Genomic DNA, 24,785 nt, shown 5'->3' with positions numbered 1-24,785 from the left:
ATTTGGAGGGGACGCAAGCAGGACAGCTGACCTAAACTCACCCATATGATACTGTGTGCCCTACAATATCATACACAGTAACAGAAATTGAGGAGAGAGAGATTTTGGGAAGGCAGCTGTTGCTCAGAGACTGACTGGACATCAGTCTGCTTTTGCATCACTCTTTTTTTTTTTTTTCTTCAGTTAATAAACTGTATTTATCTCAGCCTCTGAGCTTCCTCACTTTTGCTCTCCCCATGCTGCTGTTGTTTTCAGGGGGGAGTGAGCGAGATACTGTGTGGTGCTTAGCTGTGTGTGAGGGTCAACCTGCTACAAACTGAGAAAATAGTATCTCTGGAGTCTGTGGTGTACGCACAGTCGGGTTTCCACACAGCTACAGCACATTCCCGTACTCAAATGTGCACACACACATGCTTTCGAGCTGTAATCCATGTACTCACCGCCCCACTGTTTACATCAGGATGCTCTGAACTGCCAAGGGATGCACCACAACCAGCTGCATCTGCACAAGCCTGAGCCAGTGCTGGGACACTGCTGGGACATGCCTTCTACAGGGTACAGAGGCACCCACCTACTGACCTTGTTTATACCTCACATGACCTCCTGATTGCAGGGAGGTCAGACCTGGGGCTGTTGCAAAGAGCACGAAGGCATGTCTGGACTTTGGCCTGCTCCTCCATGTGTGTGCCAGTGTTACTGTCAAGGGAGACCTTAGGCACACCAAGAGTGGCTACAAGGCACTGGAGCCCAGGCTCTGTTCTCCTTGGTCCTGCCAGTGGAAAGGTAAAGCTTGGGCAGGAGAGCCTCCAGCCTGTGGATTAAGACCTGACTGCAGAGCCAGTGTTGCAGACAGAGGCTTTTATGGCAATGGACCCCTGCTTTGAGGAACAAGCACGAGAGCATGTTTTCCAATGGGCTTTCCAGCCTAACTGGGAAAGCTTGCCCTAAGGATACTCTGCATGCAATGGGGTTCTTCTAGTGTCTCTCCTCCTTTTGTGGCCCTCCAGTGGTACGGTGGGCCCTCCTTGGACTCTTTTAACATCTGCTTCTTTCTTGGTCTCTCTGAAGCTACTCTCTGCTCTCTTAAGGTTCTTTCAGTCTTTCTGCTGTATTTTCTCACCTTTCCAAGGCTACTGTATGATCTCTGGGTCTCTTTCTTTCCTACCTTTTTCCATCTTTCTGAGGCTAATCTTTGTTATCCTTCGCATTTGCAGACTTTATGCTACTTTCTTCTCTGAGGTTCTTTCCCGCTTTCTTCTAATCTCTCAGTATCTGCAAGGCTACTTTGTTATTTGGGACTCTCCCAACCTCATCACTTCTTCCCTAGCCTCTCCAAAGCTGCTTTGGCTATCTTTCAGTTTCCTCTTTCTTCTCACTAAGGGGATTTTTGAGCACTTTCAGTCTTTCTGCTTGTTTGATATCCCACTCACCCTTCAGCCCCTCTTTCTGAAGTTTGACTGGATTTTTTGGGGCTGTTTTAGTCTACCTTCAAGGTTCATGGCATCGCAGTGGCTTCTCTTCTTTCTCCTGGGACTTTTTCAGCCTTCATGCTTGTTTCTTCTCTTCTCCAAGGCTATTTTCTGTTGCTCTTTTAGCCTCTCTCCTCTCTTACCAGCTGCAGGCATACACTCCTAGGGCACTTTCAGAAACTCTGATACTTTCTTGTTATTGTTAAAGTCTCTTGTGGGTTCGCCATAGTTCTTTCAAGCTTTCTACTAGTTTCTTTGCCTCTTTGAGGCTTTGTGTTCTCTGAGTTTTTACATATTTTTGGCTGATTTTCCCTTCTTTGATGCTACTCTTTGGGGCTCTACCAATCTTTCTCCCCCCTGCTTTTTTAAAAATCTTCTTTTCAGGCCAGCCTTGGTACTACTGAGTAGTCTGGAGCTCCTTTAATAGCTTTGTTACTTTCTTGTTATCACTGAGCCTCTTCTGTATTCTCTGAGGTGGTTCTTTGCCTTATCTCTTTCTTTCTTGGCCTCTGACACTGCTGCATTTTGTTTTCTTGAGCACTTACAGACTTTCTTCCCTTCCCTGAGGCTAGTGTATGCACTCGAAATCTCTTTCAGACTCTCCATTGCTTTGTTCACTTCTGCTTGGCTTCTGTTTCATCTGGGGATCTTTCAGCCAATCTTCTACTTTCCTGGCATTTGGAGGGCTATTCTGTAATCATTCTCTGAGTGTTAATCAGTGTTCACATTTTGTCCAAGACTTCTCAGTGTCCTCTGAATGTCTTTCAAGCTCTCTACTATTTTGTCCTCACATCAGCTATTCTGTGTTCTCTGTGACCCTCGCAATCTCTTTCCTGTATCAGGCTCCTAAAATAATTTTTCCATTATTTGGGGATTTTTCACACCTTTTTCTGTTTTAATACTGTTTTGAAGGATGAAAGAGGACTGGGGAAGGTGGTGTGGAGGCAGGGGAGAGGAATCTTTTCACAAATGAAACAGCTTCAACAGCTCTCAATTTCAGCTGCAGTGGAGCTGGAATAGATCTCTGTGAGTCACCTTTTGGGATTTTTTTTTTTTTTTGGTCTCTTTTCAGTTTTGGTGGTGGAGTTAGGAGACAAATGAGTTGAAAGAGGCACCTTTTAAAAAATCCTTTATTTTTATATCATCCTAGTAAAAATCTTTTATATAAAGGCGAAAGTAGGTATTGCATAGAAGAAACACTGGTGCAAACATCACCCGGTGGGAATGGCATGTTGTTTCTTAGCGTCTACTCTCTACTGCACAACAGATGGCTAGCCCAGAGGCAAACATCTCCAGGTTTCCCCATGCCAGCTACAGGATGAAGCTGCTCAACTTATGGAAAGAAGTTACATCAGAATTATGTGTGGCCTATTCCATGCTGCTCCCAAGAACCATCTGCTGGGAAAACATCCTTTTCCTCCTTGCCTTTTCTATGCCTGACCGATATATCATCCAGGAAAGACCACGAGGATCAGTCTGGTTGCCTTCTGTGCTTGCACCCTCCCTGTGTGTGAGTTTGTATTTCATGCATAGAAATGGAGTGCGTGGACACAGAATAGGAGAGCTGGCTTAACATAGTCATAGTCCAGGAACTCAAAGCATGACATATCCAAGGCATCTTCTGTCATCTCAGAGACATTTATGTCTTTTAGCATTTCACAGGCTACTTAGCTATGGGCACTTTTTTTGAGTGCCTTCCACCTAGGCTTCCTGTAACAAACAGCCTTGGTATGACCAGGAGTGAGCAGAATTCACTGCTAATTCACACTTCATCAACTTTCAAACAGAGCTTCTTCGGGCAGTTCTCCTGTTTTGTCTCTGCCTAAGTTCTATGGCAGCTCCCGAGCATGAAGGACAGTAAGACAGCAGGTGTGCTACAGTCTGAAGAAACACGCAGAGAAACCGCATTTTCACAGACTTGAACTGTGCTTTCATGAATTAGAGATACAAGGAGGTATGCATTTATACAAATCAATATTTGTGTATATTAAAGATACTTTTACGCAGTATCAGTTTTTATTTAAAAACATGCTAAAAACTTATAGTTAAATAATCAGAATGACATTTGGGGAAAACACACAGGCAGCCACCCACCAGCATAAGCAAAAAAAAGTGCATACATACATGAGTCAAAGCTCCCTTTGACCAGTTTACAGGACAATTAGTGCCTTCTCTGACAAACTGACTGCTGCAACCTCACATTTTCCAGAGCTCTTTTTTACTGCCTGGAAAGTGGTATTATCTTTCTGCTTCTTTGAGGATGTCTGTCATCACCTCCCACATCAGAGAGTCAGCTAGAGACACAAACCAGTCCTGCTTTTGACTCCTCTCCTGTAGGTGGCTTCAAAGAGATGAATACATGAAGCTCATGTAACTATCTCACTTAATACTGTGCTTAAAATACCTAAAGTAGTCATTAAAAAAAGATTTCAGGATCTATGCTTCTAGATCGTGAAATGGAATGAAGCATTCTAGAAAAATAAGTTTGGATGGAAGGCAAAGTAGCTGAGTTTGCAACTACACATTTCATCTCTGAGTTACTCATAAACATCTTTTATTTCCTTATTACTTTCACTAATATATTTTACCATTTTTGTACAAAAATTGACTGCAGATTAAAATGTAAGATGCGGCAGGTACCCCTGTGCGACCCAAAAAGGACAGAGATGATGCTCCTACTCAGCCCTGCACCTGGCTCTTTTTGAGCACCAGAAAATCTAGAGAAAGCTAAGCACCTCTGCCCAAAGGGAGAATGCAGTGGAGCCATCAGACGAAAACCATCCTGTCTTTTCTTGCAAAAATGAGAACACATCTTAGCAACTTTGGATACAGTCTTACATGTAGCAGCAGATACACTGGGCATCAGAGCCCCTTCTTCAACATGGAACAGCCATCTCCAGTGAGGCTCAGATGCTCCTGGTCCCAATTTTTGTTAGAAATGGAAGTAAAACTGGATTCAGTTTCTGTGCTTTCTCTCTGCTTCTTCCCTGACTCCTTCAAAGGCTATCCAAGTGAAATAGCTGAACCCATATGGCCTTGTCTGCTTCAGAGGGAAACCAGAGCCCTGTGAAATTTGGGCATTGTGCTCATATGGGCAAGGGCTGTGCTCTAAGAATAGTAACCTTCTTCTTCACTGCAACCCCTAAATTCATCTCTATCTCCCACACATTCACACTCCTTCCTGTCACACTGATTTCATAGGAACTCAAAAAAGTGACACGTAGGCCACACAAAACACTATTGCTGCCAGATGTACAGATGCACGCAGGACTCATTAGGAAGATAAAGAGAGGACTAAAACTTCCCAGATATAAAGTGGCTCAACAGCTATTTCAGCCCACAAGAAAAAAGGCTGAATGATACAATGAAAATTACATCTTTGTAGAGCTTGAAGTATGAATATTCAGACTGGACAGTAATAGAATCTTGTTTACCAGAGGAGTAGTTTGAGATGGCATGGCTCTGAAAGGCACAAAATCTCCATCTTCAACAGTTTCTGAAACTCAGCCCAATAATGTCATAGTGAACCCCATCTCACCTATGTGTCAATACCTCTCTGAGAGTGACATTGGATGAGGTAAACTTTGAAGGTTGCTTCTGACAGCTCTCCATGCAAAAAGAAGTGTTTCTTTTAGGGCTGAGTCAAACCCTGATTGAAGTTTAATCAGAGCATCCTCTGTGGTCTGAGCCTTTCCTTCTTCCTTCACAAAACAGCAAAAACCTGTAACAACGGGTAAGTGGGGGCCCCTTGCAATGAAGAAGCATTCGAAGTGGAGAAATACATGTTCAAGTTTTCTAACAGGTATGTTGGTAAAAATATGCATTAAGTAAACTACCCCAGTGGATGAACTTGGCGATCTGTCAGCAAAAAACAATTCTCTACTGAAGGTGTGCCAATACAGAAAATCTCTGAGTGCTGTTCTGGAAATTGCCCCTTTCCTGCATCATCTGGTTACTCGTAATCAAACTGTCTTCTCTAGCTCAGGGAGACAGCTGTCTTTAGCCTGAGGAAATCCCTACAACAAAGGCCATGGCATGATAATGGTACCATCAAGTTGCCATCCCCTTCCTTCACATCCAGCAGCTTGCCATGCCTTGGGCAAACTATTTGAAGCAGACAACACAGTGAAGTCTGCTGCCAGTAGGTCAGACTGCAATCTCTCTCCTTTGTGCTGCCATTAACTTGCTTAGTCAGTGCTTTTAGCTTTCAAAGTAGCATGACATAAAGCAGCCAGGCACTGCTTTGGGTGAGTAAAGGCATTGGAACTTTAGGAAGAAGTAGGAAGCTCATCATCATCTGGTCCAATAGGAAGGTTTTGCATTCCATCTGAGGGAAGAGTCTCTGATTTTAAAGGAAATACCTTTGTTACAGTAAGGGCATCAAGGCCCTGATAAAGGTAGGTGCTGCCTCCCCATGGACTTGAGAAAAGTTATATCTTTGCCCACACCTACTGTCAACTTTGCAAAACACGTCCTCTGGAGATCGCACAGCGGTTCCCAAATTAATGTACAATAGATGTGTAAAACCAAAAACAGTAACAAGATATAAGTCAGGCAACTAAATTCTAAGCTATATCCATAATAATAATAATAATCATCATTATCATAATAAAAAAGTATACACCATAAGGTACAAGAAGCTGCAAAGCAAAGCAGCTCCAATTCCTAGGACTCTCAGTTAAGAGTGGCTTTTCTGAGTCTTCCAGTAAATCAGACATAAGGGTTGAAAACCTAGTGGAAGACTTTGAAGAATTCTCCCTTGAAGTCAAACACGCATAATTTTCGCACATATAGCATGGATTAGTAGAGCAAAACATTTTCTTAAGTTAAGAAACATTCTTAGAGCAGATCTATGATTTTGTGTAGAAAATCCATTTGTTTGGGGAGTTTCCCCCCTCTTTGGCAAATAAATGGCAAATGTGAAACAGAAGAAAAAAAAAAAGAGTCAAATAAGTCGTGATAATAACTGGACAAGTAACAACCAAGTGGATCTGTCACTGGGACGGATTTCCTCAGCAGGGCTAGGCGTGATGCTCCTTGCAGTCATTCTTTGTGTTCATTTTATGATGAGACAGAAGGGTTGATGTGATAATGTTTCTGAGGCTTTAGGCATCATATTTTTTGCCAGTCCTGTGAATCTGCTGGAATAGTGTCATGGAGAAGGCCATGCCAAGAATCTGAAGGAAAACAAACAATAAGGGCTTTAGTACAGGAAGGCTGCCAAAACTGCACTGCTGACCTGTGTTCATGGCCCAGCTGTAGTTTGAACAGTCATTCTACACTAGCCATATGTGTCAAGCTTCAACACTGAGCAGTAAATCTGACTGTATGTTGTTCAGGCGCATAGTGGTGTCCAGGGCTGTATCTGTCAGAGTACAGATGGAGGCAAAAAACTCTCAGGGTTCTTTGTTATACCTGCAACAATTTTTTGGAATCAGTACATACAAGTCACTCTTCCCTTTGATCCAACAACTTGTTCTTGTTTAGTCAGGTAACTGTGACTGAAAAGATCAGATTCAGATATTCTCCCCCAAAAGTATGGCAGTAATAGAATCATAGAATATTCTGAAGGGACCCACAAGGATCATTGAGTCCAACTCCTGGCCCTGCACAGGATAACAAAAATCACACCGTGTGCCTGAGAGCATTGTCCAAATGCTTGAACTCTAGCAAGCTTGGTGCCATGACCACTTCCCCAGAGCAAGAACCCCAAAACCGTAACAGATTATTATGATACTTCTGAACTTGTTTTTTTAAAACACATCGACCTCCTCAGTTCAGTGGCCACGATTTGACTAATTTTGGTAATTTCTAGAACTTGCTTTCAAAATGAAAAATCAACCAGTTCCTGAAAGCTGAAAGGACAGTGTAACAGATGGCTTAATATGGGAACTCCAAAGAGGTACCCTGAAGTCAAAACACGGGCAAGCAAAATACCAGTCTAGCATGTCTTCTTTGCAGGACCAATTACTGATCTGCTTCCTTTCTGAGCATGTGGCCTTAAATGAACTCATAAAACAAATCTGACATTTTTGAAATAATATTCCAACTCAAAGCAGTTGAGCATCATTTTTCACACAGCAGACTCAAGAATGCTGACAGCAAATCAAAGTCATGTTGAAAAACATCAGACCAGTATTACCTGCATTATGAGGACACACATCCCAATCGAACCAAGGACATGCTTATTGTCATCAAACCAGCTCATAACTTTCTCATAACATCCCTGAAATGATGAAAGATGAAAATTGAAACCCCAAGGTCACATTTTCTTTCATGTGCATTCCCTCTGTTTTGTTCCTTCCCACCCCTACCTAAGACTTGATCTGGGCAAAGTGAGCCTTACCGTTTTCCACAGTGATTCAGTAGAGTTCCGTCCACAGTCTTGGGAGTTTTCCATACAACATCGGTCTGGAACAATGTTTTCTCCCAGCACTGGGTACCAGTCCGTATAGTCATTCACACCACAGCATTTCATCTGTGCAGAAGTAAAGGATTAATAAATTAACTAGCACAATTTGTAAATCATGCGCCACCACAAACTTTTATTTCAACTAAACCACTCTGTATTTTCAAAAAGGCCACCACAACACTTTTGTAGTTTTAAGGTATTCTGTGGTTGCTGATAACCTAAAGCAAATATTGAAAAACACAAAGAAAAAACAAAACCAAAGAAAATAAATGGCTCCAGACCCAAATCTTGTCACAGAGACATGAGCCCAAACACCAGAACAAGGTAATAAGCCCACAACTGCTAAAAGCAAAATCCTTCCAGAGCTGCAGTGACACCTATGCAGGTTTTGCTGCCTCTCTGCTCTTACAGATCATCTCTATCCCTGTGATAGCCACAGAGAATGCCAGACAGGTGATCATCTTTCACCTTACAGAGTACACTTCGATCCTGGGTTTCACAGTATTCCTGGGTTTCACAGTATTCCCTGGATGTTCAAGAGAGCAAAATCAGAAATCAAAACCTGTATTAGCCGTCTTTTAGACTAGGCATGGATGCCAATGCAGCAGCTTTGATGACCAAATCGTTACTTTTTTACTATTGAGAAAATATGTTACCTCTGCTTGAATGATATTCCATGCATTTTTCAGTCCAATATTATTTTCTGAATTGTATAGCTTCATGCCTTCCTTCAGATCCTTCTTTGCACTCTCACTGACCTGCATCATGTAGAAGATAGAGGAAGTCAATGCACTGCTGTTCAGAGGAAAGGACCAAATGTTACAGACACACATATAGAATGTCCATATTTTACCTTCTCTCACCACACCCTTAACATGGATAAAAAGCTTCAGGACTCTCACAAATCATTGGGACTTTTAAGCAGCTGCCAAGGCCTAGTCTCTCCTTCAGATTGCAAAACAGTGGGTTAATTCTCTTGAGATAGGAGACCTCTGCTAAAAATCCATCATACAGTCATCATCTGATTCAAACTAACTGAACATGAACAGCATCTATCTGCTGAGTTTGCTGTAACCTGCTGCTGAGTTTGCTGTAACCAGAGGCAGCTGCTGTCAATAGCCCACAGCAGCCTCTCCTGCCTTAACCTGTGGCCTGCTTTAATTTGCTAATATCACAAAACCAGAGTCCCAGCTTCCCAACCTTAGCAGAGTTATCCTTGCATGGGTTCAGGCAGGCCATAGTGAACAGCCAGTACAAAATCAGTTGAAAAAAGACGTTATTGTTTTTCTCCTTGTGGGAGCAAGCTTGTAGGATTTATGACTTTCAAATGTGCTCTTCTTTCTTTAGAAGACAAAGTTGGAATGCTTAACAGAATATCTGAGATGTCCCATTTCTTGTATTAATTTCAGTCTGAGCCCAGAGTACTGGATGCAGGTAGGAATGTACCTTGCCTCTGACAGTAGTGAGCTGGTAGAAGAGAAAGGATTATGGTCGTGGCATAAAGGTCAATGATTTCTTAAGATCTGTTTCAACCCTCTTTTACAACCCAGTCAAAATAAGCAGTTCACCTCAGCTCCCTGAAAGTAGCAGGCATCATAATGACAACCTGAGAAGAGGTAAAGGTCTGGGAGGAGCTGTTTTAGAATAAGTCTGGACATATTCATACTGTAAGGTTCTGCCGTGTGTTTAGCAGAAGTCTCCAGTTCCCCAGTCACTTCTGCAGTGTTATGTATCTGATGGGCCAGTCAGCTGTGCCTATTTCACTTAGTCGTTATGAGATAGCAGATTCTTACAGATGGGCTTTATGAGAAACTATCTCTTGATCCATTCTGCACTCACGCCAAACTCTCTGGGACTGCCCAGTCAAGTGAGACAACTGGTGGCATTTGGAATAACCTGTGACTATCTCATGCCTCTCTCCTCCAGTCCTGTTCCAAGAAGCTATAAGGTTTTAAGCAGGACCTTCCACAACTCACGACTACAAGATGATCGGCTTCTTGCAGACATCAAACACGTTGAAGGCTATCTAAGATTTCAGGACAAGACGAAAAGGGAAGCTCTGGACCATGGTTTTATTTCAGGGATTTGTCTCCTGCTTGTTCTCCTCATCACTTCCTCCTGCCCCTTCAGAAGCAGCTTACAATAGACAGCCAAAATCTCAAGGTTAAACCTTCACCTAAGTGAAGGTCCAGGAGAACCCATACACCTTTACCAAAGAAGAAGCTAAACCTGGTTTACATGCTACTAAAGATAATTAATCTATATGGCATATTTGCTTACCTTATCCATATAAACAAAGAATAAAATGACTAGTATCAGCTCTGCCAGGAGAATTATCAGCAAAACGACGAAAAACTAGAACAAAGAAAAAAGAGACAGTGTATACACACTTGCCAACTAGAGAATAAACCTGGAGCTGCTAGAAACTATGAAGACAATAGGCTTACTATCAGTTTGCAGGTTTCAGCCATGCTTTTGTCTTGCTCCTTTTGGCTGCTGTCACAGCACACAGTCCTGGGAGTCTCTTTCCTTCACACAGACTACAGGACAGATGCTAAATCCCTCAGCGCAAAGATGAATGTGACATGCCTCAGAAATGATTCCCTAGCAGATGGGCTTGAACCACATGTGACTGTGGAATAGTCATCATATTACTCAGCACTTCTATTCCCATCTCTGTATCTGAAATCTCTCTCTCTTTCTGCAGAGGCATCCCAAGTGTGAGTTCTAGTTGTTTCTCACTAATTTCAGGCCCAGTAGGCATTTATTTTCATGCCTTTATGCCCTAGCGGACTCCAGACAGGCATGGCACCTGACTCCAGACACTGGGGAAGAAGCAGTATGGAGCACAGCTAGTTCTTCAATTGGAAACACATGAGAGTCATGATAGTATAAAATGACTTTTGCAGAACCTCACAAGAATATAAAATCTTTTTCAAAAATTAAGCTAGTATTGCAGTTAGTGTGGATGAATCACATAGACTTCAATACTATTTGCTTTGCTTTTTTTGTTTTTGTGTACAATACACAAAACCAAGCAATCAGGTAGCAAAAACGTAGGTGCACATTTTGCCTCCAGTTTAATTCTCTGAGGTGGTTTAATTCTGCCCAGCTACTCTCCAGCGTCATACAAGTGAGAGTTTTGCACAAGGAAAATATGCTCCTTAATGTCACAGCATCTGGATTTGTAAGCTGTGACTGAATTGGAACCTGTCTACCTTGAAAGCCCTCCTCCCACCTTCTGCCACAATACCTCTCTCCTTGTAGGGGGGTTCTCCTCTCCCCAGCATTTTTTTTGGAGGGGGATGTTTATACTGCGGGGGGGAGGTACTATATATCCCCCCATATAACCTCCCTTCATTAGTCATGGAAGCTAATGATGAAACCTCCTGGGTGTATGCAAGAAGATCCACACTGTGTTTTCTCAGATGGGTTCCCAATCTCTGTGCTTCAGTGCTGGTCAGAGAATTTCAAGGGTCAGACTATTTATTTTTTATTGAGAAGGTCTGGCAGAGACCAGACCTTGACTTCTTAACTTTGGCTCAGATGGTTTTCACCATCCTCTGACAAAGGCCTTAGATAAGGACAATGTAGAAAATAGCCATGAGAGGCTTTGAGCAGCTGTGCCTAAAATTTTTTCAGTCAATCCTTCCAAAAGACATTTCCAGAAGGGCTATCCAGGTTGATCCTACAGTTCATGCTTAACCATTCAGAAGTATCTGATACTAGTTTGCTTTGCTACCTAACACATTAGAGCACATAGTAACAAAGACACATTTGCTGATACACCATTGATATCACTGTGACCAAAGCTGTGGGATGTCATACTGCAAGCCTACAGAACACTGAAAGCCAAGGGCAGTGTCACAGTGGGCCACAAGAATATTTTGCACAGGTCATTCAAATAAAATAATAACAAGGCAACAGCCACTCTTCTTAGTGAAAAGGAATATTGATGTCTTACGCTCAACAGGAGGCACTTGTTTTCCTTGATAGCACCTAGGCAGCCCAGGAAGCCAGTCACCATGATCACTGTGCCAATGGCAATGACTAGGTTGGCAGCTGAAAGCGATGGAAAGCTGGGAGAAAATGTGGCGAAGTTCCCTTGTGACACTGACAGCCAGATGCCCACGCCCAGCAGACCACAGCCACATAACTGCAAAGAGACAAACAAAAGAAAGGTTTCACCGTTAACAGAAATGTCACTGTCTCCTTCCCCTGAAACTCTGAAAATAAAGAATTTCCCAAGCAAGTTCTCAGGTAAGTGTTCTGAAGTAATGCTCTCAGTGGCTTGATGCTGAAACAAAGTGAAACGAAATGTTCTTACTTAGACTTGGTCATGTCACCTGTACTTATAATTCTATTTTAAAGCCACTGGATGGCAGAATTCTCTTCTGAGAGACTTAGCACATGAAACCAGGGCTACCCATTGATGTCCCAACAGCAACCCAATGCAATTTTTCTCTATGAAAATAAAAAATATTATTTGAAAGAATGCTCCATTGCACTTATTTGTGCAGTCATCTGCAATGTCTCAGAGTATTCAGGCCCATATTGCCTCATCCTACGGGAGGCAAGGAAGTCCTGAAGACATTTACAATCAGAAGAATCATTTCAGTAAATATTTGTCATACAATGCCAGTCACAGTAGCAAGGTTGGGTTTTAGTACGAGTTCTCATAGCTTTAATGTTGATAGCCAAGGATCACAAAATGTCACCAAAATCAGATTTCTAAGTACATTATCTAAAGGAAGCTCAAGCCTTATGCAAGATGCTCACAGGCATTCCCAAGGGAAGCAGAGTAACACATGCATTGGGTAACACAGAGGAAACATTCAGGATTATTCTAAGGAGACTGGGAAGCACCTCTTCCAAAACTCAACACACAGTAACACCACCGAGTGGCTGGGGAGCTTTGCATCACCAGGTATGGATAAATGTGTGTCCTATAACAGAGCTGGATACAGCTGCAACAGGAGTGTGTGTAGCAGGAAAAAGTCAAACACCTGCTATCCCTATGGAAAGACTGGTACAAAATATAAAATATACACACATGCATGTGGCAGGAGAGGACTTTCATCTCTTCCCTCAAATTCGTCCTCTCCACTTAATAAGCTTGAATTGATTTCTCATTGCCTCTCGTGGTAAGTCAGCAAGGTCAGTGTGAACTTGGAGTAGTAAAGAGCTGTGGGGGGATGCAAAACAGAAGCCTCCTGATCATATTCTGCTGCACAACCCAGTGGACATGGCCACAGGTTTAAAATGTCTGCAGCTCATGGAATCAGCCACCCTATTGCTCCTGCTTTAAATTTCATCTACTTTGTCCTTGAATTGCTGCAGTTTTGGTGCCTCAAGCTCACTCAGGAATCCACCCTGTGGTTCAGCTGTTTCCACTGTTAGATGAGAACTGCAGGCAGGGGCTGAGAGCTTAATGGTTCAAGAGGTCAGGAACAGCTCTCACCACACAACATTAATTTAAGGTATTAAATGGCATTTCTAAGCTGCCAGGGCTGCCATTGCCATTAGCTGATGGCACTTTAATCAATGACTTCATGACACCCCATGGATGAGACTGTAAATGTTTCCAATGAAATTTTTACCAAAGACCAAAATTGTTCAGTGTAACTTTCCATCAGATCCTGAATTCACACTTTAAAGGTCATTCACAAATGTGTTCCTTGGACTTTCACAGTCTATTAAGTTCAGAAATCACTGTCTTAGCTCAAGTGTTTTGAAAGAGTGCAATGAATTCTGGAATCATTAGGCCAAAAGCAATAGATCATTGCAGATAAACAAGGAGGTGGTAAGAGCAAGATTAGGGGAAAAGGCTTACAGAGGAAGGACAAGTAGATTAATACAAAGCTCAGCCCATGAAGAATGACACCTCAGAATCTAACACCAATTATGAGATCATAGCAAAAGAGATAGAAGAAAGAAGCCCTAGCCAGGATCTCTTTACCATTTGAAAAAATCCTGCAGCACAATCCTTGAAAGAGATTTGGTCTAGAAGAGAAAGGTGGGTAGGAGATTACTCCAGAAGGTTCATGTTTATGTTTACTTAGAAAAAGTTAGAAGCACCTAATTGCTTAAATGAGGGAAGGTAGAGTAACACTGGAAGTTAAGATTACATAAAACATCAGGTGATGGAGTGCCTGTTAAAGGCTGATCTATGCAATTGGGGTTCTCTAGTGCCTGAAGAGTAAAAAGACAGAAAGAGATTTGATAAAAGACACGACAACCTAAAAACTTCCACAAGGTGGCATCCCATACCAAATAGCACTAAAAGTTTAAGACAAATCTCATATTTCTTCTCTCCACAGCTCCTCGATTTTTGTGCTTTCTTCTGTGTTCCTCTCTGCCATTCTACTGCACAGCAGTACTGCTGAAGCTAAAATTTATGCCTTAAACTTTAGGTCCCATGACAAATGCTTTTTTCACTCGTGCTTCTTTTAAAAATCCCAAATAATTCCACTGACATGAGACTTAATTGCATACAACCATACCAACCAAAGCTGGCTAGGATTCTAGCAATAAAATACCGTTCGCTGACACTTTATTCTATACCAATCTCATTTTTTATACAACAGGAGCACTACAAAAATGCTCTGACAACTATTTATTCTCACAGGATCCACCTCTTTCTGTTAGGAACAACTGAATCCTGGAGTGTGAAAGCAGTAAGAATATATCAAGTCATCTTATTAATTCCTTTTTTACCATATAATTAAATAATATATGCTGCTTGGTATTTAATTGGGTGAGAGTGATGGCACTGACATTCCTTCCCCAGAGAAATGGTTCAACAGAGTAATAAATTTCACTAGATTTTTCTTCTCAAAAAATGGCTCGTTTCCCTCTCATTATTAGAAATCATCATCCTCTAGGCAACCATCAAATCTCTCCTTCCCCTGCTGTTTATGTCACTGCAGAACACTATCATAAAGTCAGTCACTTTTACTTATAGGGCAATTTATCTAAGCTATGGTACACGTATTTTGAGCTTAAAAGCAAAAGGAACACCAATGTTCCTCATAGGTTCTCCCACACCTTGAATTCTCTTCACTACCTCAACGTCTGTCTTCATCACTGTGTCCAGAAAACATAAAGCATTCTAGGAAACATTAAGAGTCTCAAATGCTTTGAGGGAAATTGGAATTCCATATAAACTTGGCGAGAAATAAACCTCAAAACAAGCTTTTCCCTGACAAGTGCTATCACCAGACAGGGTAGGAGCTCATTTATTTTATTCCTCATTTTTGAGCATTATGTGAACTAATACAACAATACAAACTTTCACAACAGAGCGCCATACCCAAGTTTAGCTGCCTTAACCATAAAAAAGATACAGGAAGAGTTTACAAAACCCAGGAAAGGACAAGACAGATGGTCAGATGTATGCCAAGACTGACATATTGTACAGAAGGAGATTGTGCACAGGATTATCTAGCCTGGGAGGAATTATTAGACAGGATGTGAATGAAATGTTCACAACTCTAGAGGTCAGTCAGAAAACCCAACAGCCTGTTCTCAGTACTTTCCAATAATAGGAACAAGGGGAATATTAGCAAGCATTTGTAGTACATTTTGCTTCACACAACTGAGAAGTAAATTGATTAATTATGTCACACGTGATTACAAGAATCAAGCATTGTGCCCACAACTGTCAGTAAGGGCTAGATAATTTTTGATATTGGTAATAGTATTTGTGTTTTCTTAGCATGTAAACAAATAATGACATTTTTTGCTTCTCAAAGTAAGCTAATGTGTGCAGAATCCAGCAAAACTACCAAGTGGGAACAAGCTGGTGTAAAGAAGGGGTAGGAAATGCCATTCTGGTAATGTTTATTAATTGAAGAATATTGATAGACTCACCCTTGAAATCACTGGACAGCATCAAAAAAAGATAAGACAGAAAACTGATAAGGAAGGCACTACCAACAGGAAAAGGGATGAGGCCATATTCTTGTTGACTTTTGCAGTTATTCCATCCCATGCAAAGTATGTGTGATGGAAAAGCTGCACAAATAGGTGTGTGTGAGAGAAGGAGTTTGTTCTTGACATCCGACCTTCTAGTACTGCTTGAACACCAGGAGAACTCTTAACACACTTGGAAAAGAAAAGAGACATTTAGAAACCAAATAATGAGAGACAACCACGAGGGACAAAAAGAAGCAAGTGTCTCAGTTTGTACTCCACCTTGAATAACATGCCCATGGCCATCTGTGGCCGAGTTACAGTGAACAGAAAGCTCCCCACCTTCCTCTGTGCTGTGTTAAAACAGGAGATCTTGCCTGAAGCAAAAACGATACAATGAAAAATACACGCTACAGCTTATATATGGCCCCATAAAATGGCAAAAAGCACAGGAGGTTTGTTACAAGGAAATACTGACAGCATGACTGCAAAAAAAAGTGTCAGAGCTGGGAACTGATTTCAGGACAACTGCAGTGACAAAAAGACATTTTGAATTAGGTTTTGACAGACTTCTGTTGAAACAAAACGTCAACAGGAAGATGACCTGCACCAAAAGGACAAGCATGAAGGAGCCATGAGGACAAGCAGAATGCACCACCAAAGCCTAGCAGAGAAAGGTTTTTCAGCATCCAGGTGGCTCTTAAAACCCTCCCCTTTGTTGGGGTCTGCAACACTTTGGAAAAGCTGCCAGTAATATTATCTTTCTGTTTGGTAAGTTCCACAAAATAAAGGTGACCTATATCAGGTCTTCTTTTCAAGACGGAGAGCTTTTCCCCCATTTCTCTGAGTCTCAGGCCAATCAGTGTGCAGATGAGATAAGGAAGACAATGGCCCTTATGAAGCAGCAAAGTCTTCTCACTCTGATCCTTGGGTTTGGGGGTTTTTGTGTGTTTTGGGAGGCGGGTTTTGAGTATTTTCCCCTCTCCTTCATTTATGGTATCTTAATGCATTACAGATCAGAATAACTGTTCTGGAAGGAGGCAGGGATGAGAACTACATGGTTTCCACCACTTCAAAACACACTCCAGAACAGAGATAGGCTTTCTGCAAATTAAGTTTTTGGATGCCAATTGCCAGCTCTGGATTTGGGTGGTTAAACCATCTCTGGAAAGGGCTGGTGCTTAAAGAAGATTTTCAGGTAAGATTAGATAAATTTTCCTGCACTGTCTAGATAATCCACAGGATTAATCAAAACTGGGATTTAACAACTGACAATCTCAGAGGTCTCTTGCAAAGCAAGATCATCTTCTAAATACGATCTAAAGTGCTGCAAGGACTCCAAAAGATGAGAAGTTCTTCAGCCATACACTAGAAAATTAGAGTATGGAAATAGGTGAACATATTCAAACAAAACCTACTTAGTGCTACTGCCATAGCAATGTGGCAGATTTAAACTCCTCTACAACATTCCTATGAACTGAGCACTGATGGAAGACAAGGGAATCATTTTAATGTCTTCTTTGAGTCTAGTTCTGTCACAGCTGTACTGACAGCCTGTGTGTAATAGAAGGTTCAGAACTAGAATTTGTGCAAATGCTGAGTTTCCTTAATCCATGTGCCAGAGAAAGCCTTTATTATCTTCCTTGAGTCATTCTGCCAAGCAGCACTCCTGGGACAGTCCTGACAAACTCAAGTGAGGCATCAGAGACTGTGATCTTCTGTGGGGCAAGCAGAGGGAGAGCTATCCTGAGCATTAAATTCTGACACTTTTATCAGTCTGTGGTTTTGAAATGTGTAAAATGTGAACCCAGAAGCCTTAAGCTTTGGCCTGGATGTTCTTCCCTGATCATTCTGGAGTCCTCAATAAAGGGTGTGTTCTGTAAAAGGAAGTTTTAAGACCTGGGTTTGCTTGGTTTGTCAAGGACAGCTAAAACTTCTCTTTATTTAGTTGAAGGGCAGCTCAGGGTACTTCAGGTTACACTTTGGGAAAAACTTTCACTGAGAAATTAGTACAGCACTGGAAGAAGTTACCAAAAAGGTGTCAAAATCTCCAGTCACAGAGGTTTTCAATGCTTTGCTGCAGGCAGTCATGGCTGACCTGAGTTAGCACTAGCAGCAGCACCATTTGGTATAACTTGAAGAGATTCCTGTCAAGCAACATTTCTATGATTTTATAATTTCCTCAGCTACCATGTTCTTCCTAATTTGTGAAAAATACAAAACCATGTCATTTCTAATGAACACATGAAATCTCTTTACTGCGGAAGCCCTATGGGGAGAGCTCTCTTGCCATGCTGGGGAATCAGCACACTTGTGTGCATATCTCCAGTGCCGGTACATTTTATGGCAAGGAGTTGCCATTTTGTTTACATTTAACAAATGCTGCTGCTCTGTGATTCGCTGAACACATTTGTAAAACGGACAGAACATTATTTAGTAAGAGCTAATGGAATAAATAATTCAAGTGTAAATATAAACAACAGTAAAAGGCTGTTTTGTTGTCCCCCACTTTATCAGACTGCAGAACAAGCCCTGACATGTCTGAAGTAGGGGAAGACTTCAAGGAGGTAGAAGGGGAACAAAAGGATGATGAACATAAGACATGCTGAGATGCACCCAAGGGTTACAGATCCCACCTACTGGGCCAATGCTGTTTAACCTCTTCATGAATGACCTGAAAATGGGACACTGTTCCCTCAGCAAGTTTTTAGATAAACTCAAGTAGTTGACAAAGCAGATGGCAGAGCTGCCTCTCATAAAGACCTGGACTGGATGAAGAATCAGGCAGAGAAGACGTCTGAGGAAGTTCAACAAGGTGGAATGCAGAGTCCTGCACTTTGGGAGGAATGACCTTGTGCACCAGGACGTACCAAGGGCTGAGAGCCTGGGAAGCATCTCTCCAGTGGAGAGCCTGCAAGTCCTGGGGGACAAGCAGCTGATCAGAAGGCAGCAATGCAACCCCAAAGCAAAGAATGCCTATAGCACCCAGGGCTGCACTAGAAAGAATGTGTCTGGCAGTTTTGAGTGTGGTCCTTTCCCCCTACTCAACAACAGTGAATCCAGCACAACTGGAATGCCATGTCCAGTTCTGGACTCCCCTGTACAAGAAAGATATTGGTGAACACCAGTAAGGGAAGGGAGCCTCTTAAGAGGCTGAGAGGGCTGTGACTATTTGTCCTCAAGAAGAGGAGCTCAGGGGGTTCTTGTTGATCTGTATAAATACCTGATAAAAGGCACTGAAGAACAAGGAGCTGCTCTCCTCTTAGGAGTGCTGAGTGACAGGACAAGATGACCACAGATTAAGGCACAAAATTCAATGCAAGACCTGCAAGGGGGACCAAACACTGAAGCAATGTTTCCAGAGAGGCTGAGGAGCTTCCATCTGTGGAGATATTCCAAACCTGACTAGATACTCTACAGTCTGTCTTAGACTAGAGAGTTTCTACAGTCTCTGTTCTAGCTGACTCTGCTCAAGCAAGGGACAGCAGATTATATGATCTCAACATGTCCCTTCCTATCTCTTCCATTATTCTGTTAGGAGATAAGCTCTCAGATATCAAATAATAGCTATATTCCAGGTGTATTCTCCACTATGCACACATACCCACCCCTTTCCCCCCACCCCCAGTACTCGGTGTCCGCCTGAACAGGTAAGGAATAAACCCACTCAATAATTCACGGCTTGTGTCCAGGACAAGCACAACGCTGATTTTCTAATGATTGCCATTAATAATCTGGGGATAAACACCTCATTAATGAAATTTCTAGGTGATATATTTTCAGTATTTAAAACTAAGTGTGGAGAAATGTAGCAATAGAAAGGAAACAAAGGATTAATTTAAAGGAACATACCTTTAAGGTATGAGATTCCCAAATACAGACTTCCTGCAAAATGATTTGGGAAAAACTGATGCAAAAAAGCAAAGTGTCAAAACAAACGAAGCATTACTTGGGACTGCAATAGTTCTCCCAGAACTTCACAGCTATTTTGAGTGGCATGCTCAATGGCAACAAAGTAAAAAACAACAAAATTTTCTCTGTCTGCAGCTGTGAAAGGTCAGATTTAGTTGTGCCAGCGTCAGCATTATCATCTTTTTGTGTCTAAGTCACAACGCCCAAAGTGCAGTAGGCAAAAAAGACTGAACATTTGAAGAGGATTCAGAGATGATGTATGAAGAAGGACTAAAATGTGTACAACACCATTAAGTGATAGTTAAACTCAGAGGACAGGAAGGAGAAAGGAGGGAGAACTTCAAAACTAGAATTAGGAAAAAAAATATTAAACATTATATATCAAATACCAAAACTCCTGAAATCAGAAGGACTGGCACGGCCCTAACCAGTCGTTTGCTGTATGGAAAAACATCCAAGACAAAAGAGAGTTCAAAAAGGCAAAGACAACATATATAAAATCCAGAGAAAAACTAACATAGAAAGAAATTATGCAGTCACTCCACAAAGGAGACCTGACTGGAAGGATATTTAACATAAAATTAATAAAGGATGTAAAATTTTTAAAGGCTATATAATTCATAGTGCTCAAAAAGGACTTGTGGTTCCTGCAGAAACACTAACCTTATGCATATATTAGAATGTGCAGTTACACTGTCCCTGATAACAGACTGACAATAATAGCTCATTTAAAATATAGTAACAAAGCATTATACATAATCTTCACATTAAACTGTTTTCTCATTAGTAAGCATGGGGATAACAGCTGAAAAATTCTCTAAGCAATTCACCATAATGAATGAGAATTCATCAGCCTAACAAAGCACTTCTGAGCATTAAGCCCTATTCCTAAACACACATAACTGAAAAGATATCTTTCTGAAATGCAAAGTTTGGGGATTAAATGCAGTCTCTCTTTAATTCCTGCAAATGACCCCATCTACATATTTCAAACTAAAAACAGGCAGCAAATTACAATGCTGTCTCTTAATGCGCCACTTTTTGAAGTGGCTTGACAGGAGATGTAAATTTAGGGCTTTTCCCTCTGTAATAACATTAATTACAAAATGGAAATCTGCAATTATTTAAAAGTCACTTTATTTATTTAATTTTCCTATTTATTTCCATTTCATTTTGCTTGAAATGAAAATCCAATCTGAAAACAAGCTACACAGAGAGATCTCCTGAATTCATTGCTCCACAGAAACATTCAGATCCGAGTTTGAGTGCAAAAACAAATGTGTGGTGGTATTTCATCCCATTAGACCTGCTGAACAGAGAGAGATCTGAATTTTGCTCCCCCAGTTTTTAGAAAAATTTGAAGAATACTTAACTGCAATTACTAATTCCTCAATAATCATAACAAAGTACAAATTTGTACATGTCAGCAACCATGATTTGGCTTATAAATTTGGTTTGCCTCATTATTAAAACCTCTTTTCAAAACCACTTCATTCACCAGCACTCAAGGCTTTGAAAGTTCGAAGGAAACTTTTCAACAATTTTCACAGATGTCAACAGGAAGAGACAGTTTTACCAAGACAGTTTTCAGAGTAACAAACAGTCCAAATTCTAGTATACAAATGCCCCATGGGAAATGCATCAGAGAAGACAGGAAATCATATTTTATTCTGTTGAGAGGAGAGAGAAAAACAAATGTAATCATGATCAGTTGAGTTCCCTCAGTGCTCTAGGTTTTGAGCAACTGCATTAAAGCCTTCTTAAAACAGAAGAACTATGTGGCTGTTTAAAACTATATGCTAAATTCATTTGTTCTGTATTTGCTCAAATGCAGGGGCATGCACCTGCAGTACTTTTTTCTGAGACAGAAGCCCCTACTACTTATTCATGGACACTTTCTGCCCAGCAAGGAGCTCAGTCAGATTCTGGTCAATCCATCAAATATACATTTGCAATGCTTAGCACCCACTGGCATAACTCTATGGAATCTAGGCACCTCTGCTGGTCACATGTTGTTAATCTCTCTCCTTTTTCCTGAGCCAATTCTCCTGAAGCCGCTTTATCCGCTTTGTTTATTTTAACCACAGCTGCTTAATTCTACTATATCTCTTAATACCAAATGAAAGCAGCAGGAAACTGCACACCCCCCCCAAAAAAAAAAAAAAAAATCAGATGTTTTGAAGGATTTGTGGTGAGGCAACAGTCAGCAATCCTCATCCAAATTTGTGTAACAGGACTGAGGATCTCTCCAGCCCCAAAGAAGTTACTGTGACTTAACATACTCTCTTGAAGACATACTACAGGCCACAACCAAAAACACTGTGCATCTCAAACACTTCGTTCTCCATCTGCTCAAAAAGGGCTTACACTACATTCTGCAAATCCACTTGTATCCTTCTCTTTCAGCTGTTGGAGGCGCATCTGAGAAAAGATGCAAGGGATCAGTGAAGAAACCTATCTTCAGAAGTTATTTGTAAACCAGTTCACTGTGTATGTGTGAAGTAAACCTGATAATTGTTGGACTAAAAGCATTTTACTCTCGGTCAATTTGCATGTTAAAACAGCACAAAACTCTGGGGGATTCACTTGCTTCTTTAATTCACAACATCTGGCACCACTGACAACTGACAAAGGAGTAAAACTGACTTCCAATTTTACTTATTTCATCAGACCGTAGCATGGCTTCCAGTTCCTAATAACCTTGTAATGCTTAAGCTGTCAGTAGAACAAGCACTGCAATGCTCAAATAAAGCAAACAACAGGAGTGAAGGCAGGCAAACAAGTTCTTTGCCCTCTGCACTGTCTGCTCTTCTTGAAAGTGAAGTTGAATTTTGTAATAGCAATGATAATAAATAGCAATAATAAATAAATAGGGAAATAGCAATGATAATATAGGATGAACAGTTTTGCTCAGCATTCATTAGGAAAAAAAATCAGTAAGTCTGTTAGATCAACTACAGAAAAATTTTATTCAAACTAATTCAGTGCAGATTTACTATTTCTTTGGTAATATTTAAAGTTATCCTATCTCTTTCTATTAATAGGTCCTATTTTGAAACTACTACTTGGAAAATAACATCTCCCAGTGGACTGGGAACACCTCCTACTTATTGTTAAATACTCTGTCAAGAGGTCTTCAAATAAAAATGTTTTATGTGTTATCCATCCATTGCCTGAATCATCTCTATCTCATTACTTTCCAAGATGTAAAAATCCTCAGGCAAGTGAAACTTTTCACCTGCAGGCTGCTGGAAATACTACAAGGCTGAGCCTAATTCTCTTCAGAGAGACTAACAAGGGTTGACATTATAAAGGGGCCAGATCACAAATAAAAAGGGGTAGGAGAGCAGCTATGTGCTACAGTGAGAAGAGTGAGAAGCATCACAGTAGGCAGATGACTCGTCATTTAACTGAATCTCACTTTTCCCTCCCATCCGGAGAGCTGTCTTAGGGAAATGAAGAACAGGCAATCACACTGGCTCAAGAAGAAACATGAATATTCAGTAAGAAAATTCAGCCAGATTTAACAAATGCCTTTGCTATCCCAAAACAAACATGGGACAGTGGCACTAGACCACTAAAATACAGATGCATGCTGCAAACTGTCTTTGAGTCGTGCATCACTTCCAAGAAAACACATTTTAGAAGCTTTCACTGACTTGTCTGAAAGAAGACTGAGCAATACTTATTGTGGAAGCAAGGAAAAATAAGGAAATGTTCCAATTCATATCTAGAATATGTTAACAGTATGTTCATGCCAAACTCACTACAAGAAGAAGGAACCTGCAGAAAAACAGATGCTGGAATGGTTTAGAAAAAGGAGTACTGAGGTCAGGTCTGATCCTGCTCTGTGTTGGTTAACCTCCATGGTCCAGCTACTATTAGGGTGAGAAAGAGATGGGGATGCTTCATCACTATTATGTTTTGTTTTTTTTTTTTTTTTTTTTTTTTTATATACCATGATGAAACAATCTTGGTATCAGAAGAGTTAGGAAAGAAGCCACTGTTGCCAGATAGGAGCTGTGATGTTATCTTGGCCTCTGAAATGCTGAAAAATTAGACTGGTACAAAATGATGTCTAGCAACCATCTGTAAGTATCTATGTAAACAGTTCTGGCAATTACTGTACCAAACAAATAAGTATTCATGGTGTTTATTTATTTAGTCTTCTGACAGGCACTGCTAACAAAACAGACAGCACAGTTTGTGATGCAGTGATTTCAAAAGAATTAGAAGGAGGTAAACCTAAACATCCTAGAAAAGGTAAGGGCAAGCAACTAGAACAAATAAGGAGGACAAACAAGGCCATATGCAAAGTGGAAGATAAGCTGTACCTCTTTTTTCCACTAAGGAGGTAGCCAGACTGAGGAGGAATTGGGTTAGCAAAGAAAAGTCTAAGGCCCTAAGGATTCACAACTAGCAAAATAACTTCATACACTACCGAGAGGGGGTTCTGCAAGCAGTACATATGACAAGGACACCTGATGTCCTTGATGTCCAGGGAAGAGTGCAAGGAGTCACAGGCTTATCTGTTGTTTAGGTTGTCTTTTCCCTACCACATGTTCAATCTGCTAATATGACCAGTGGATGAAGTATTTCTGGTGGCAGACATTCTGTATTGTCTGTGCCTTTAACCATCTAATTGAACCTGATGTGAAGCAGAGAAAATTTCTTCCCAGTGGAGTCCTGTAGCACTTTCCACTTTTGTCTTCCCAAAGACAAAAGCAATCAATATAAATGTACAGGAAAATGCTGGACCCTAGCAAAAATTTACATTTTCAAAATTATCTAAAAAAGTATCTTAAATGAACCTTATCCAGTCCCAAAAATGAAACATATGGTCTGAAGAGAACCTACAGAAACCAAATTATTTTATGTGTTACAGATCTTGATTTACACTGTAACACATAAAATAATTTGGTTTCTGTAGATTCTCTTCAGACCATATGTTCTCATTTTTGGGGCTGGATAAGGTTCACAAAAATACTACCAGAAGTAAGGAAGACTAAGTGAGAGTGGTGCTGGCTCACCCTTCCCTCTCTTTCAGTGAGCCAACACTGATTTTCTGACAGCATTCC

General features: G+C 41.0%; 1 protein-coding gene across 8 annotated transcripts in view; it reads right to left on the bottom strand.

Annotated features, from left to right (window-relative positions):
• Positions 1 to 2,582: 2,582 nt before the first annotated feature.
• Positions 2,583 to 24,785, bottom strand: part of TSPAN9 (tetraspanin 9) — a 166,595-nt gene continuing 144,392 nt past the window's right edge. For all 8 annotated transcript variants that reach the window (XM_068182883.1, XM_068182884.1, XM_068182890.1 and 5 more), the window contains 6 exons: positions 11,846 to 12,037; positions 10,162 to 10,236; positions 8,538 to 8,639; positions 7,816 to 7,947; positions 7,612 to 7,695; positions 2,583 to 6,646 (listed from right to left, as the gene is read on the bottom strand). In XM_068182883.1, the coding sequence (XP_068038984.1) occupies positions 6,575 to 6,646; positions 7,612 to 7,695; positions 7,816 to 7,947; positions 8,538 to 8,639; positions 10,162 to 10,236; positions 11,846 to 12,037 (657 nt within the window). In that variant the 3' untranslated portion in view covers positions 2,583 to 6,574. The remainder of the gene's footprint in view (positions 6,647 to 7,611; positions 7,696 to 7,815; positions 7,948 to 8,537; positions 8,640 to 10,161; positions 10,237 to 11,845; positions 12,038 to 24,785) is intronic.

The sequence above is a fragment of the Anomalospiza imberbis genome, chromosome 2, assembly GCF_031753505.1.
Source record: "Anomalospiza imberbis isolate Cuckoo-Finch-1a 21T00152 chromosome 2, ASM3175350v1, whole genome shotgun sequence".
Classification (NCBI taxonomy): domain Eukaryota; kingdom Metazoa; phylum Chordata; class Aves; order Passeriformes; family Viduidae; genus Anomalospiza; species Anomalospiza imberbis.
Note: the sequence above shows the minus strand (reverse complement) of the source record. Positions and strands in the feature narration are given on the sequence as shown.